This window comes from Hibiscus syriacus, unplaced genomic scaffold, assembly GCF_006381635.1.
Source record: "Hibiscus syriacus cultivar Baekdansim isolate YM2019G1 unplaced genomic scaffold, ASM638163v2 tig00111835_pilon, whole genome shotgun sequence".
Lineage (NCBI taxonomy): Eukaryota > Viridiplantae > Streptophyta > Magnoliopsida > Malvales > Malvaceae > Hibiscus > Hibiscus syriacus.
Window position 1 is genome coordinate 1,199,198 of NW_024063193.1, and position 18,580 is coordinate 1,217,777.

General features: G+C 38.0%; 2 protein-coding genes across 2 annotated transcripts; both read right to left on the minus strand.

Annotated features, from left to right (window-relative positions):
- Positions 1–7,827: 7,827 nt before the first annotated feature.
- On the minus strand, positions 7,828–9,039 carry LOC120171754. The gene is made up of 2 exons (XM_039179406.1): positions 8,887–9,039; positions 7,828–8,309 (listed from the first exon to the last, which is right to left on the minus strand). Exon 2 carries the CDS (start codon positions 8,293–8,295, stop codon positions 7,849–7,851), a length of 447 nt encoding a protein of 148 aa, XP_039035337.1. The 5' UTR covers positions 8,296–8,309; positions 8,887–9,039; the 3' UTR covers positions 7,828–7,848.
- A 360-nt stretch (positions 9,040–9,399) lies between these two features.
- Positions 9,400–13,348, minus strand: LOC120171753. The gene is made up of 2 exons (XM_039179405.1): positions 13,215–13,348; positions 9,400–11,845 (listed from the first exon to the last, which is right to left on the minus strand). Exon 2 carries the CDS (start codon positions 11,501–11,503, stop codon positions 9,566–9,568), a length of 1,938 nt encoding a protein of 645 aa, XP_039035336.1. The 5' UTR covers positions 11,504–11,845; positions 13,215–13,348; the 3' UTR covers positions 9,400–9,565.
- Positions 13,349–18,580: the final 5,232 nt, after the last annotated feature.

An 18,580-nucleotide genomic window follows, 5' to 3' on the forward strand; every position in this document is an offset into this window, starting at 1 on the left:
CGTTGTCTGTGTTTGAGAAACAGAGGTGCTGATAAAGGCTTGGTCAACACATCAGCAACCTGCTCAATTGCAGGAACTTCATGCACTTGTAGTTGTCCCATAGCCACCATTTCTCGAACAAAAAACAGATCTAACTCAACGTGTTTGAACTTGGAATGCAGTACAGGATTAGCACAAACTGCAACTGCACTTGTATTATCACCACAATGTGGCATTGCCATGTGAAACTACATGCAATTCCCCAACAACGATCGAAGCCACACCATCTCAGCAGCTGCACAAGCCACACTTCTGTATTCAGCCTCAGCAGTTGAACGTGCAACAACCTGTTGCTTTCTAGAGCTCCACGAGACCAGGTTCCCACAAAAATATATACAACCTGAGGTTGACCGTCTATCATCAACATCAGAACCCCAATTCGCATCTGCAAAACCAGTCAAAGCCATTCTCGAGGGTGTAAAACGCAGTCAAAGTCAACAGTACCTTGTAGGTAACGAAGTATTCGCTTGACTGCCAAAAAATGAACATCCAGTGGGGCTTGCATGAATTGACACACCCTGTTCACAACAAATGCCACATCAGGTCGAGTGATCACGATGTACTGCAGGGCACCTACAATGCTTCTGAATCGTGCAACATCTTCAAGTGGTGTTCCTTCCTTGGAAGACAGCTTGATGTTAGAGACCATAGGGGTGGGAAGACTCTTCACCTCACCAAAACCATGCTTCTGTAAAAGGTCTTGGATATACTTTTGTTGACTCAAAACAACACCATCACCTTCATAACTGACTTCCACTCCTAGGAAAAAACTCAATGGTCCAAGATCCTTCAACGAAAACTGAGCATTCATCCTGTCTATAACACTTTGAACAACCACCTCTTTATCCCTTATGATGATATCATCAACGTACACCAGTAAGTACACCAAGCTATCCGAGGCCTTTCGAACATAAAGAGAGGCATCCGACTTGGCTAGGCAAAAACCTTCAGATTCCAGGTATGCCTTCAGTCGCTCAAACCAGGCCCTCGGTGCTTGTTTCAGCCCATAAATCGCCTTGTGTAGCTTACATACCAGCTCACCATTGCCTTGCTCATACCCTGGTGGTTGAGTCATGTACACCTCTTCAGTGAGCAGCCCGTTCAAGAAGGCATTGTTGACATCAAACTTGTCTCAGCTTCCACCCCCGTGACAACGCCAAGGAAATGATACCTTGATCGTTGCAGGCTTAACCACCGGGCTGAAGACTTCATCAAAGTCAATTCTGGTTTTTGAAAAACCTTTCGCCACCAAGCGTGCTTTGTACCTTGAAATCGAGCCATCAGCATTTCGCTTTATTCTAAAAATCCATTTACAGTTTACTGCCTTCCTATCTCTAGGAAGATGAACTAGTGTCCATGTGTCATTCCTCACCAGTGCATCATACTCTGCTTGTGCAGCTTCTTTCCAAAGAGGACTCATCAATGCCTCTTTGATATTGGCTGGCTCTCGATCTGAAATTGCAACGTTATAAGCTTTTGGCTTCCAGATTCCATGCTTGCCTGGTCATCATGGATGCACATTGGAGACTGGTTGTGGAACATCAGTCCCCACTCCAGGTTGAACTTCAACGCACGTTTCTACTGTACCCATCTCTTCTTGGACTCCATGTGAGCTGGCATCACTGTCATTATTATTTAAAATGGCCGCACTACCATTATTATTCAAATTTTCTACTAGGACCGAAACTTGCTCCCTATGTGCACCACGCATATCACCATTGTTTAATTCTTCACGTGCACCATGCATACTTTCAACACTCGCATTATTTCCTCCTTGCTCCCCATGTGCACCACTCAGATCATTAATTAATTCAACAGGTGAGCCACCACCACTTGCCATACCATCACAACTTCCTCCTTGGATTCCACATGAGCTTTCATTTTCACTACTCCCATTATTATTTGAATTTGGCGCAACACTATATTGGACCCCACGTGAATTTCCATTTCCACTACTCCCATGTGCAAGAGCATTGAATTCACGTGAATAATGGCTAGTCCATTATTTGTCGCACCAGTATCCTCCACTTGGAACATGCCATGTCCACTTCTCCCATTATTTAATTCGTGGACCACACCATGTCTCCCATTATCTTCAATGCTTGCATTTGTTAAATTCTCAACAAAAGTGGGTTGCGCACCACGTTCAAGAGCATTTTGCACACCACTATGCGTATTGTTGTGAACCGTTGTTAATTCAAACGGTGTGGCCCCATGTTCATGTACAAAATCTCGCATACCTCCAAGTGGCGTGGTCCCATGGTCATAATTATTATCTCGCATAGCTCCAAACGGTGTGGTCCCAAGATATCACCAGGTGCAAAAGACGAGGTGGCTCCATGTGCATCATTACAAATGACCCCAACCCCATGCGCATTATTATGGTTGCCAAGCGGTATGGCTCCACGCTTATTATAAACTATAGGCAACTGTCCAGTGGTAACAATATCTTGTCTATGACACTTGCATTGATTCTTATCAAAAGGAAATACTTGCTCGTCAAACCTCACATGTCGAGACACAAAGACTCTGCCATCATTGTCTAGACATTTGTATCCGTGATGTGAGGGTGCTGGGCCAAGAACACACACTGCCTTGACCGAAATCCAATTTATGTTGATTAAACGGCCTCAAGAAGGGAAAACAAGCACACCCAAACACTCTCATTCCCGAGTAGTCAGGAGCTTTCTGATAAAGAACCTCAAACGGGGTCTTGCCTGAAATGATCTCAGATGGGAGCCTGTTTATGATGTACACTGCCATAGTAAAAGCATGACTCCAGAACTTTATCGGCAGTGATGCTTGAGCTAACATGGCTAGTCCCATCTCAACAATGTGGCGATGTTTTCGTTCAGCCTTCCCATTCTGTTCTGACGTGCTGGGACAGGAGATCCGATGTTGTACACCATTGGTAAAAAACCAACTCTTCAGTGCCTGATATTCACCTCCACCATCACTCTGCAATGCTTTGATTTTCTTCCCAAACTGAACCTCTGCTATTTTTACAAGATTAATAAAACACTGGCTGACTTCAGATTTCTTTCTGATTAGATACACCCAGGTATGTCTGCTGAACACATCAATAAATGATACATAATATACGTAACCTTCAGTCGAAACTACAGGAGCAGGTCCCCACACATCTGACACAACCAGCTGAAAAATTTCTTTGTATTCAGTCAACGAATTACAAAAAGATTTCTTTCTGATTAGATACACCCAGGTATGTCTGCTGAACACATCAATAAATGATACATAATATACGTAACCTTCAGTCGAAACTACAGGAGCAGGTCCCCACACATCTGACACAACCAGCTGAAAAATTTCTTTGTATTCAGTCAACGAATTACAAAAAAGGTAGCTTGTGAGCCTTGCCTTGTAAACATGCAGAACAAACATTGTTCAATTTGTTTTCACTACTAGAAACATTACACATTTTCATAACATCTTTGACAGTCTTCTCACAGGAGTGTCCTAAGCGCCTATGCCAAAGTTCCAAACTACTTGAGGCCTTGGACACATTATTCACCATGCAACATGATTTCTTCTCTTCATACGGTAGCAGCTGGTATAAACCTTCATGAGTGAGCTTCCCTCTCAGCAGAATGTTCCGAGACTGTGCATCCTTCACCAAGCACTCAAAAGGATGAAATTCAATAAACACATTGTTATCACGAGTGAATTGAGATACTGACAGCAATTTCTTCTTAATGTGTGGGGCATGTAGCATATTTTGCAATACTAGAGGTCTGAGGCTAGAGGACAGAGAGCCTTGACCAATATGATCAATTTTAATTCCTTGACCATTACCCATTAGAAGAGTGTTGTTACCTTTATATGTCATACCTGAATTGAACGGTACAAGATCATTTGATACATGATGAGTGGCACCCGTGTCTGGATACCACAGAGCATTGGAGTGGTTTGGAGCACTGTGAACTGCTGCCATACTAGGCACAGTGGATACAAAGGCTGTAGGTGCAGTATGAACAAATGACTCTTGTCCTTCTGTTTTTGCAGGATGAGTTCCACAGTCCCCAGGGAAACGAGTCAAAGCATAGGGCATACCATGCATGGAGCTGGATGGATAGTGGTAGAAGACAGGAGATTGCAGCGTGTGACTATACGCATGTCCATTCACAGGAACTATCTGTTCAGCTGGTTTCTTCCACTGCTCAGCAGACTGATCTTCACTGCTAATTCCAGTGAAATCTCGATCAAAGCGACGATAACACCGCTGAACGATGTGCCCAAACTTTCCACACAACTGACATTGTGGTCTATTTGAGTTGTTAAATCTTCCTTTGCCTCTACCACGATAGCCTCCCTGCTGATTTCCCTGTTGTCCTTTCACCGAATAAAACTATTTTTCTGTTCCATCTGTTTCAGTGGCAGCCTGAGACCTTGTCCCATTCTCTTCTTTCGGCTGCACAGCCATATTTGCAGCAATACCATCGCTTAAAAAAGCTTTCTGCCTAGCCTCACAATCCAAGAGCATTTCAGTGAGACTATCTAGTGACACTACATCACGAGATGCTATAGCAATAATGGACTCGAATTCCATTGACAATCCAGCAAGAATCACACTTACTTGTTCTTGTTCAGGTACAACACAACCTGCAGCATTCAACAAATCACAGATTGTCTTAATATTGGCTAAATAATCACTCACAGTCAAGCCAGCTTTCCTCTGAGAGTGCAAACTGTGCCTGAGAGAAGAAATCTTGGCACTAGAACGAACTCCAAACAATCTTGAAACTGCATTCCAGATTGTGCGAGAGGACGTGAGCCCTGTAAGATATGGCAAAACCTCCATGCTAACCGTTGTCAACAACCACGAAGCAAGCAACTTGTCTTGTTGCCTATGCACAAGATACACTGGATTTTCCTCAAGCTGCCCAGACTCATTTGTAACAAACTGAGATGGAGCAGAATTATCACCAGAGATGTAAGCCAACATTCCATAGCCATCAATTATAAGGGTCACCTGATGCTTCCAAAGAAGGTATGTTGCCTCGGTAAGCTTTATGACATCCTGTTTGGGTATATGTTGTACACTGGATCTGATAGAAGAACCATATGACGTTGAGGTAACTGTGGTATTCACCGGAGACTGAACATCAGCTTGTTGCAAGTCCACCATCTTCAAAGAAGGGCAAGAACCTCCAAGAAAAGAGGCAAACAGAAACTGCAGGACCGTTTTGGCAACTGATACCATGTAAAGATTATAAACAATTGTCTAATCTATGTAAACAAGAAAGAAAACAAATGAGAGAAATGAATCTTCTGAAATTCATTATATCAAGCGTGAGTATTACAACTCTCAAGGGGAGTATTTATAGCTAGTACTATAGCTATAACTGATGTAACTAACTCCACAACAAACTAACTACTTGATCTGTTGCAGTGAACCAAAACTCAGCTGCACAACCATCATGCACTGCACGTGAACATATATGCCATGCATTTACATACACTAACATTCCCCTTGCAATCTTCAACTTCAAATCTTCTTCAAGCTCAAGAAGCACAAACATGATCAATGCTCATTCAAACCCAAAATGAAATGAAAGTTCATTTACACTAACACAGGATTCTGTTGCTGTTCTTTTTGTATTTTTTGAAATTCGACAGGTAATTGAGATAGTGACTGGACAGATTCTATTGCTAATCACTTTCTAAGTATTTGCTAATTTTTTGGTAGCATGACCCTTTTGGCCTCTCAATTTTATCAGTATGTCATTTTAATTTAAATTATTATTTCGTCCTTTTTTATCTTGAACTTCTGTTTTTTTGTTAAATAACCATGTGGGTTCTTCATTTATGTTAAAAATGTATTTTATAATATTAGCCATTAGGATACGTCATGCGCACGATCTTGAAACCTTTCTTTGTTAAAAATATTTATAAAAACTTTAATTGAATTTGCACCCGACCAATTATAATATTAATTCACTCAAAGAGTTCATATTAGTAGAGATAAAAAATAATTAATAATATTTACATTTTATTACTTTGCGGTCATTTTTTTATGATTGTTCATGTATAAAAACATTACCTGAACAAATACACTAAAACCTGGAAAGAAGGGGTGAGGGAGTTCAACAAGTTGAAATCCATGAATTTGTCGACCAAAAATTAGAACAGAATTTTATGGTTCTGGTATGAGAATTCTACTGTAATGGTTATATATGCATAGACAATTTCATGCATATGGAAAGTTGTTTATGTTTACAGATTACTTCTCAATGTAGAACTGACAAGCAGAAACAAAAAAATTGATCATACCTTTGATTCATAGCCGAAGAATCAAAATGAGAATCATTACTCCGGACAAACTGCAGAAAACACTGGCAGCCTCTTCTTTGTAGTAGGACCGCCGTAGAGAACACTGTCAATGTATGCATCGATGTTTTCCCCTGATGGGGTTTTGCCAGGAAACGATGTTGGCAGGGTAACATAAATCCCATCATCTTGAGGTGACCAGTTGGCTCCAATGGTGAAAGTGGTGGTGGCAATTGTATCAGGTCCGATGGTGGAGGTGGGGCTGATCTTGTTGGTTCTATGTTTCATTGTGAAATTGGTAGTGGAGTGGGTGGTTTCAGGTTTTGTCTCTTCAGGTCTGGTGGATGAGTCCATTTGGGTTATAATGGGAGTTGTTTCTGTGAGTAGATGCAAAAGGTGAGGTTTCGAGCCGAATGTGTTTGGCACGGTGCTAGCATATGACTTATACATCTGTGCCTAAGCAACTCAGAGAGAAACTCGCAATGACCTTCTAGTATTCAAGTGCCCCAAATATTTTGGTATTGGAATATATATCATGAGATACAATTTCATTTATGCTAACTTCAAATTTGGTCCTGAATGGGAAACAAGTGGGGCGTACGTCTTCCTTTCCACGTGCAAACCGCGAAAAAAAATTAAGGCTTCTTCAATAGATTAGTGAACAACGAACACGTTCAAATAGGTTTCAACCAAATAAAAAAGGATCATTGTGGTGCATGAAGTTACATGCTTGGATCAGCTAATGGGGACGTAGCTTTGATTGAAAAATAAAAACTAAAAATTGTACAGCAAGTAAATGAATTTCAAGGTCCGAAATTCGATTCATGTGCCTCAATACTAAGCGTAAAGCATCTAATGAATTTTAGAAGCACGTGGTTCATGCCAACAAACTAATATTCCCATTCACTTTCTAAAATATTGAATCATTTTTCAACCAGCCAAATCTTGAATTTTTGGATTTTCTCAATCTATTCCCATTTTTCCTATCAAAAGGAAATTAAGAAAGACACTCATCATAGTCAACATATGCAAAAAGACCAATTGATCAATTCACCACTATTCACAAAGTAATTCAATCCCCCCGAACAACTAAAATTCACTAAATCGTTAAATTTAATAAACAATGGCACCAAAATCAAAAAGCTACACCAAGGCCAATCAAGTGCATATCTATTTTTTAAAAGAAAATTAGGTTAAAGTGTCTGTCTTTAAATCTTTCATTTTGCAAATAATTATTTTTCATAAAATGTTTAGATTAGTGTAGGTTATTCTAACTCATATCCAACTTAACATGAGGGTATGTCATTGACTTCATAGAGAATTACAAATGAGATTCAATCTCTAATGCTTAACAGAATACTAATGAGTAATCAATCAATTGAGTGATCTCATTTCACATAAAGTTGTAGAAAACTAATCAAAAGTGTTGATACAGAATATATTTTTGTATCCAAGAATTCACAAGGCTAAAGACCTTGTGTTTGATAGCAAATAGGCAGAGTTATTATAACATTAACACAATCATGAGATTTCAATCATATTAGACAATTCAGCAGAGAAATATACCTGACACTTGGATCCATATCGGCAATGGCCGAACTCATCCCAAGCCCTGCAAATTTCTGACTTATAGAAACCAAAACTTCCCGAAGACGAAGAACCGGAACCTATGATATTAGTATCAGAAGCAACAAGAACTCCGTCCATTACAAACACATCTTCATCCACAACCTTCAGTGGTGTCTTCTCCAACTGTGGCGAAACCGATGATCTGAAGCAGCTTTTCCCGGAGGAGCCGCTATTGCCGCCACTACTAGACACAGAGTTTGAGCGTAGGTGCTTTATGAGGTTCTCGGGTGATGAATAGTAGTTGCCACGGCTTCTTGCTGGAGTTGTCGTCAATTTCGGAATGTTGCTACTCTTTAGGACGTTGAGTTTGTTGCTTTCATTGTAGAAGCTAGAGTCCATTGAATCTGATTTTTCTGCATTTAGTATTAATCATCAATTATCAGCAGAAAAGAAAACGTGAATTTTTATTGAAATGTAGATGCTAGGTTTAAGGATTTTTAATTAAGCAACGGAGTTAATTTTCTGGCGATTGATTTCTAATTTCTCTTATTTCTTTAAAAAAGTTATAATTCCCGCCAAAAAAGTCAATGATCAGTTTTTTAAGCAACAAACTGGAATCGATCGGATGAACTGAATTGTACTTTGCGCTGGAAATTCAAATGTCAAAAAAGAAAAAATCAAAGTACTTTTACGAACATTGAATAGCTAAATCTCGAAGCATAGATGAGCAACAAGTTTCTTTTCTACTATAATATAGAAAAAGAGAAACAGATCGAGAACGATTTACGATGCAGAAAAAATCAAAGTGAAGGATGAAAAAGGATTGAAAACAGAACATAGTCAATGCAGTTGAACGAATTCGATCCTAAACTTAGCGACAGAATATATAAAAGAATCGCGCGATAGTCATTGTACCAAATATATAACCTTATAAAAAGCATTAGAATCGAAAATTGAAAATGGAGAAAGAAATTCAGAGTGAAAAATTACCTAGAAAAGAGTAGCGTTAGAGAATTTTCAAAGGAGAAAGGCGAAGATTGAATATTCTGAGGAAGTTGAAGAGGAAAAAATAGCTTCTCTTCGCGTGTATATGTACTGTTGGTGTTGGTAGAGGGAAAGAAACACAAAGAAGAGCAGCGCCAAGTAAGCTAAGTACAGAAAGGATATAAGATTGGTTGAAACCGGGGGCGTGTTGCCCCTTTGTTTATTGGAAAATGGCTACTCTGGCCACTCCCCAAAATAATAATTTAATATAAATCGTTTAGACCTTTCAGTTAAATGGAAATTTTTGTACTTTTAACCCCTGAAATTTTATAATTCATCTCAGCCCAACTCCAACTTCTTGGCTGAAGCCTTTCTAATTAATAACCTTATCAACAACAACAACAACAATAGGCTAATGACGGTATATTATATTTATAACGATTTCAGAACAAAAGATTACAGCAACATATTCTATTCTGGGTTTCTTGGGATAGTTTTGGAGGGGACAGCAAAACCAAATGAAAAAGAGACAAATGACTCGGTAATTTGACAATTATAATGACACTGTTGATCAACACAAACCATATGTGTCAAGTCTCTGACAGCAACCAAATTTTATGAACAATTTCAGTCCCAATAAGCCAAAAAAACCAAACTAGATTTCTACATGTCACAGATTTTGACTTCAGATTCCATCAAAGGGGTTCTTTAGATTCCCGCCAAGCAAGGACATGAGACGACCACCATGAACCCTACCCTCCGGAACCGAGAAGTCAAAGGTATTGTTGCTGACACCACCGCTGATGTCTATGTCGTACACATTTCTTCTTTCCTCTCGTTTTTCAGCATCGAAGAAACTCGAGTAAGAGGATGAGGACTTCATAGATAAAGGAACCAATACCTGAGGCTGTATGAGTTGTTGCCTTTTCGCTGTTTTGTCCAGGGAATTGATACCATCAGAAATAACACTAGTCCCTGAGGATGGGTGATTGTTGTCCCAGCTGCTTCTTGTGGCTGTAGCTGCTGATACAAGCCCTTGGAAGACTCCGGCTGCGATGAGTCCTCCCTTGCTTGCCTCCCGCTGTTGCACCATACTGCTGTGAGCAGCGCATAGACCACTCCTGCCCCTTGCAAATTTCTCGCATTTGCTCTCCCCCCAGGAGCATCTTTTTCCCCCACCATGGGCCTTGCAGAAGTCCGTGCTTCCTTGGGCACTTTTGCCACAATTCTCAATCTTGCATCGTTTTCCACCACCGTGCCTGACACAACAATCAGTTCGACCGCGTGCACTCTTTGTACAGTCTGGCACAACACACCTCTTCCCACCACCATGGGCAACACAGAAATTGGTGCCTCCATGCACACTCTTGGGACAAATGCCACCACCATTGTAGAGGCAACGTTTTCCCCCACCGTGTCCTTTACACAACAGCGTGCTCCCTTCAGCGCCTTTGGTACACCCTGCAAATACACAGCGTTTTCCTCCACCATGAGCCTTGCAAAACATTGTACTTCCCTGAGCACCCTTAGTACATCCCTGGAACTGGCAACGGCGTCCACCACCATGAGAGATGCACAAACCAGCCTGTCCTTCAGCACTGCGTGTGCAACCTTCCACCTTACACCTCTTTCCCCCTCCATGTCTGATGCAAAGCCCTGATTTACCTCGTGCTGCCTTTGTGCACCCTCCAGGAAAGCCACATCGTCTGCCTCCACCATGAGCTATGCAAAATTCTGTCTTCCCCTCGGCACTTTTAGTGCAGCCCAAGTGTTGGCACCTCCTCCCTCCACCATGAGCCTTACAGTAGACAGTGCGGCTCTCAGAACCTTTGTTACATCCTGGTTTTTGGCATCTTTGTCCGCCCCCATGACCAATACAAAGACCAGATGCCCCTCTTGCTCCTTTTGAGCAGTCAGCAAACTTGCATTTCTTTGAATTGCTTACTCGATTATCTGAGGACGTCATAGTGGTGGTTTGCTCAGAGAGAGTGTCTACAGAAAAGTCGATCTGCGAAGAGGGCTCACAAGTTTGATGAAATTCATGACAGGGAGATTTATCCCCAAACTGAAAATGCTCTTGTGTCTGAACCAAAGCATTGCGACTATCCATTTTCGGAGCAAAGAGGAGTGATGGCATATAACCACCAGATTTCCTGGCCGAAGTAGAACCCTCATCAACAACAGGTATTGTAAGTCTACTATCTTCCACAGAAACATGTTTTGAAAGTGGCATACTAACATCAGTTTCTGATGACAGAGGGTGTTCCAACTGACTCATACTTTCCTTAATCCCACCAGAAAGGCCTAGTTTTAGGATCGAGTCATCCTCGGGCGAGAAGTGCTGGGTGAATAAAGCTGCTGTTGTTTTGTTCTTGTTGAGACCAACAGTGTAATAATTATCCAAGTATACACTTGGAGTAGGGCCCAACCCCAGAACCAACCTGCAGCCGTCATCAGGTGCTTTAGAAAGGTCAACATTAAGATTGCTTTCTGTAGTTCCAAATCTGGCCACATTGCTTCCTCCATAACCGATAAAGTTCAGGCATAGGGCTGTATCACCAAAATTTTCATTTTTTGAGAGTTCAGATACATGAGAAATCTGTATGTTCTTATTCAAATCCATACCGTTCGTAGATGTTGCAAACAATATTACTAAGAAAAATAGGCCAACCTTGCAAAAAAAGTCTTTAATACATCCGGAAAATATATCAGAAACAAATTAGGAAAATAGAAGAAACTCCAATAGTGTTCCTCCTCCACTTACAAACCCTGAAGTATCTGCTCGGTCCATCTTATAAAGTACTATGTAACAGCACACACTTCAATTGTGTGAAAGCTTAGACGCCAATGTATCTGACAACATTTCTAGGAACAAAACCTTTTATTAGAACATTCAAAGTGGATGCAAAGAGAAATCGGGAGCGTCTTGTGCTCCTTATCGACAAATAGATTGGCTTCATTAACCCTAACAAGAATAAACAATCAAAGTAACACAATCAGGCATACATAAAGCAAGTATATTAACAAATCAACAACATGCAACCTTCTATCAAAGGAAAGAAGATCAAGTATACGTATGACCACCATGTTCTAAGATGCACCAACAACAGTTTCAGGACGATCGTCGACATCCAAGCAATGAAAGGAGATTAATACATTAAACACAAATATAGGATTGCATAGTTCTGAAAGGTATCAGCATTCCCCATTTCAGCTAGGAACTGGTGTTATACGAAATATAAATATTTGTTTGAAAATACTTTTATATCAGTTGTAATTATCCCTAGCATACTACAAAAACAAATTATTATAGAAAACAAAATCTTATAAATAAATTTAAATCTAGAGATTTTGTATCCTCTTGCCTTGAATAGAACAAAGACTGAAAAGCTCAGTAACACCACTTGAGCAGTAAAATGAAAGAAATTTCTAAGGTCGAACATAAGAAATCAATTTCTTCAAAATAAAGTAATAAAAATTCCCTCTGATTAAAATTTTGAAACTTTAACTAAAATAACAAAATTCTGGGATTAACCATTTAGTAAAAGTTAAAGCAGAACAAAAAAATTTACTCTCATCAATCGAACATGGAAAGATCACAATTATTATTAACAGTCAACTTTCAATGGTAGTCTTACAGTCGGTGATTGAGCCTTGAGATTCCAATAAATGTTGGATTTTTCGTTACATATTCAAAATTCGACGGCCAGCAACATGTTTATCAATTGTGAGGCTGATCCCTTGGTATTAAAGTCAACACAACATCTCTTATCTAAAATCAAAATTTATTCTAAGCACATGTATTTAGACAAATATATGTTCATAAAAGAAAATTATAGACCAGGGATGAAAAGAATTAACTGTGGCCAAAATACAATGAAAACAAAAACTTTAATTAATAACATTAAACAGGAGATCTAAAACTAGAAATCCCACAAATAACTCAAGACTTGAGCTTCAAAAACCAAATAAAATTACTGAAATACAACTCAGAAACAATCAAATAAAACAAACCCAGGTTACTTTAAGTCAAAGACCAACGACCAAACCAAGGAAATTTCACCAAACTTCCTTCTTTAATTTCTTCAACAATACCATCGTAATAACAAAGCCATTAAAACATAACAGCTCGAAAGCATGCATATATAGCTCAAAAATCTAACCCCTCATGTAAACCACAAGCTCATATGAAACAAATAAGCAAACGTACCCTCCAAATAAAGATAATAAAATTCCGGAGCAAAATTACTTGCATAAAATATGAAAACTATGAGCTAATAACAAGTAAAAAGATTAAGCTTGGGAGAAATATAAAGGAAAATTCGTGGAAATACCGTGAAGAATCCAAATTTAGAGAAAACATGGAGAAAACTGAAGGATCTGAGAAGTGGCTAAAGACATAGGTAAACAGAGTTGGAGAATCTTCTAAAAAATACAGAGAAATTAAAAAAAAAAATTAACAAAGCGTGAAAACGAAGGAGAGACGGGAAGAGGAGAAACCGAAAAATAGTTAAAAATATAGATGCTGAATTTTAATTAAAATGTTTTTATATATTATATGGGCGGCTGTAACGATTTATTAATTTATTTATTGTTTTTGTTTTTGTTTTTTCTCTATGCATATTGTAGGACGGAACCTTGATGGCAAAAATAGCCTTGCAAAACACAAACGCTTCCTATTGGACGATGCATGGTTTCTGTTATTTGAACTGTCTAAATTACCCTTGCTGCTGACCGTCTCGGGGGATCATGGAGTGCAAAAGCGTCAAGTGGAAAATGTGGTTGTTGTTTCCTTTTTTATGGTAAATTACACACGTAGTTGTATTAAAGTTTTAGGTTACTTTTATTTTTATTATTAACTTTTAAAATCATTAAAATTTTGATTAATTTTCATTATGATCACTACCATTAATTCTTTTACACGGTATGTTATAATATTCTTCCAAAAAAATATTAGGTTTCCAAATTAACAATTATTACAAAGGTCAGTTTATGATAAACATATTGTTCGTAAATCATTCTTAACGTCGGAAAGATATTGTTCAGTAAAAGACTAACCATAATTCAATTTTAAATTAATATGACGGTTGTCAATAATTAATCATAAAAAATTAGATTTTACTTTTGATTAAAGTTTGTGGATATTGAAATTTTTTCTAATAAATTTGAATTGAATGAAAGAAATAGAAAAAAATAATAATTTGATGATCTTTTCGATCGAAATTCTATCTAATGACGAAAGTAGAAACGATGATTATTATTATTTTTATATATCACGTCAATTATCGTTAATGATTTCGATTTCAGCTATCAAAGTGAAAGATCCCTAAAAGCCTATCAGTGTAGTTTACCGTTATTTATATATTATTTCCATGGGAATTCTCTTCTTATCAATTTTATAAACAAAAATTCTCACAACCCGCCAAAACATTTGCTCAGAATACTCAAACAGCTGCCCAGCCTCGGCTTGAGTTGACTTCGCTTTGTGACCGAGCTGCGATCGTGTCTTAACCTAATTTTCCTTTTACGATGACACAATAACTTGTGTATCTAACAAAGTTTCAATTAAAAAAGTAATTTACAAATAAGTTAAAATATATATGTATAATTGTAATATATTTTCACTAACAATTTTAAAAATATTTAAATTGTTGAAAGTCAGCGCCGAACAGAAATTGTCAAAATTTGGTGTAGTAATTGTTGAAAAAAATAAATAGTAAAATTATTAAATTAGTCCATATACTTTAGGGTATTTATAAAATTAGTCCTTAAACTTCAACAATAAATACCCTAACCCATTTAACTTCAAAATCATCTCAAATCATTCTAGCTTTCTCCCAATACTAGAGAATTTAGAGAGTTTTCTTGAGAGTTGTTTTCTCCTTTTTATCAAGAGATAATTGTTGTTGTTTTCTCCTTGTTAGATTGAGAGAGGTTGTAATTCATATTTTCTCATAGCGAAATTCTTCTATCGTTACCCGTGGTTTTTACCCTGTATTATTTAGGGGTTTTCCACGTAAAATTTATGTCTTCTTTATCTTCATTTTTATTTTCTCAAATTATCAGTTACGATTTTGCTATATCCGATAGTCGTATTTTGCAACAATTGGTATCAAGAGCCAAATTAGAGTGTGTAATATCTACTTATTATTTTTGTGGTTGCCACCAAAAGGTGGATCCTCCAACATAAGAAAGTAAAAATGTATTACCCATTCTTTAAAGGTTCTAGAGAACTTTTCACGATAGTGAAATAGTGGGAGTTATCCGTAATAGAACCTATGACAACGAAATTTGATATTGAAAAGTTCAATGGGAGAAATTTCTCATTGTGAAAATTGAAGATGAAGGTCATCCTGATGAAAGACGGTTGTCTAGCGGCTATAAGTTAAAGGCCGATAAATTTCACAGATGACAACAAATGGAACGAGATAGACGAGAATGCTATGGCAAACTTTCATCTAGCATTAGAAGATGAAGTATTGTCAAGCATCGAGGAAAAGAAGATAGCTAAGGAGATATGTGATCATCTCACCAAACTGTACGAGACCACATCGTTGCACAATAAAATTTTCCTTAAGAGGAAATTGTACACTCTCCGGATGCCAGAATCTACTTCAGTGACGGAGTACTTAAACACATTGAACACTTTATTTTCTCAACTTATATCCTTAAGATGTACAATAGGAGAACAAGAACGTGTTGAACTTTTACTTTAAAGTCTACCTGATTCGTATAATCAACTCATCATCAACTTGACAAACAGTAATGTCACCAGTCTAGTCTTCGATGACGTTGTAGCTGTTGTTCTACAAGAAGAAAATCGACACAAGAACAAGGAAGACATATATGTAAATCTGCAAAAAGAAGAAGCGTTAACAATGATGAGAGGGAGATCAACAAAATGTGGCCAAAGTAGAAGTCACAAACATGGTAGTGAAAGTCAAGAAGCAAGAAGAATTTAAAGTGCTACAACTGTGGAAAGAATGGTCACTTGAAGAAATATTGTTGGAGTCTAGGTAAAAAACTCCAATCCACAAGGCAATACCGCAAACACTTCAGATGATGGAGATGATCTATGTTGTGAAGCGTCAACAACAGTGGAAGGTAGAAAGAGATTTGCAGATATATGGCTTACTGATTCGGGAGCAACATATCACATGACCTCAAGAAGAGAATTGTTTCATCATTATGAACCTGTCTCAGGAGGATCTGTGTTTATTTGCAATGATCATGCCTTAGAGATCGTTGGCGTTAGAACCATCAAATTGAAGATGTATGATGGAACAATTAAAGTTGTTCGAGATGTGCGGCACATGAAAGGCCTGAAGAAAAATTTATTATCCTACGGATTGTTGGATAATAATGCAAGCAAGATTGAAACATGGAAAGGAATCATGAAGGTGTTCTGTGGAGCGCTTGTGGTGATTAAAGACGAAAAGATAGTAGCAAACTTGTACATGCTGAAAGGAGAGACTTTGCTAGAAGCAGAAGCCTCTGTTGCCTCATGTAGTTCAGATTCTGCAATGTTATGGCATCAGAAACTTGGACACATGTCAGAACAAGGAATGAAGGTCCTTGTAGAGAAAAAGCTACTTCCAGGCTTAACAAATGTATCACTTACTTTGTGTGAGCATTGTATAATAAGTAAGCAGCACCGGTTAAAATTCAACACGTCAAATTCTAGAGGCAAAAGTGTTCTATAATTGGTTCATTCTGACGTATGGCAAGCACCAATTATATCCCTAGGTGGAGCAAAATACTTTGTCTCATTTATTGATGACTACTCCAGGAGATGTTAGGTGTACCTTATTAAGAAGAAGTCAGACGTATTTTCAACTTTTAAAAACTTCAAAGCGTGGGTGGAACTTGATTCTGGAAATAAGATCAAGTATTTTAGAACAGATAATGGAGGAGAATACACAAGTGAAGAATTTGATGACTTTTATAAGAAAGAAGGCATCAAAAGATAGTTCACAATGGCGAATACTCCTAAAAAATAGAGTGGCAGAGTGGATGAATAGAACCTTGTTAGAAAGAACAAGAGCAATGTTGAGGGTTGTAGGCCTAGAAAAATCATTTTGGGCAGAAGCAGACAATACCACCTATTATTTAGTGAATCGAGCTCTATCAACTGCAATAGAGCTGAAGACAGCAATGGAGATGTGGACTGATAAGCCAATTGATTATTCAAACCTCCATCTATTTGGAAGTATTGTATACGTGATGTACAACTCCCAAGAAATTTTAAATTTGGATATAAAATCCAGGAAATTCAAATTATTGGGGTATGCTAATGGAGTAAAGGGGTGTCATTTGTGGGATCCCACTGCCCGCAAAGTGATCATCAGTAAGGATGTTATCTTTATAAAAGATAAGCTGCAAAGAAAAGAAGATGATGATAGTGCTGAAAAGTTAGAAACTACACAGATACATGTGGAAAAGGAGTTTGAACAAGGAGATTCTTCTGAAGTAGAATCAACACATGATGAACAAGAACTAGAGAGTTCTGAAGCTCCAACAACTCATCAATCAGATTGTGTGAGAAGACGTCCCAATTGTGTTGAGTTAATCGGTCGACAAAATAGCCAGGAGGGGGTGAATTGGCAATTAAAATTTTGGTGGAAGCTTTTGCAAAAAATAGAAAATATTTGCATAGCGATTTAGAGTGGTTCGACTTTCTCAACCAAAGTCTACGTCCACTACCTTAGCTATCCACACTAAGGATTTTACAACAAATTCACTAATTTGTTCTTTCTTTTGAGGACAAAAAGTAACCTTACAACTCCCTCAAGAATTATACCACAAATTCTTGAGAACACTCTCTCCCAAAGAGAATAATACAAATTTCGCAAACCTACAAAAAAACCTCACTAGGCAATATGTTTGCACAATTCTAGATCAAGAAAAGAACACTCAAAGATGATTACAAATGAGCATAATATGTATTCTTGAAAACAAAATGAATATTGAAGGAAAATTGGCTTGAATTGCACAAACTTGATGTTTGATGCTTTCTCTCTTGTTTCTCAATGAATTCTTATTGATCAATGTCTTCAGAACTTGTTTAAATACACCTTGGATTGAGTATAGCCGTTGTGAATCATTTGGGTGATATTAGAGCCGTTGTAGTGTGAAAACCTTCTTGAAAAAGACTGCTGGGAGCGTGGGGTATCGGTACACCTTCAATGGGTATCGGTACCTGCAGTGTAAAGTTCTAATATTTCGACCGTTAAATGACTAGGGGTATCTGTACCTCTAAGGGTGTATCGGTACCCATTGGGCATTCTGTTTTTCTCGGAGCCAAAATTGGCATAGGGGCATTGGTACCTATGGCTTAGGTATCGGTACCTCTTTATTTAAAATTTATTTTTGGCTCGATTAAGGTTTGAAATACTTTGTAAAAATTATTTCAAAAATATTTTAAGTTTCAAACACAATTTTACACTTAAGTAAGGATTGAAAATGACCTTTGAAAAACTTGGAGTAATATTTGTGATATTCGAATAATTTAATCGAATATAATTTAAAAATGATTGTAAAATCTTAAAATTTAATAACACTTAATTTGTTATATCGAAACATCAAAATGTTTTCAACAAATTGGCACTCAGATTATGTTATAGAAGGAAATATTGCATACTGCCTTTTAACAGAGGACGGTGAGCCATCAACATACAAGGAGGTAATAAACAACTCAGAT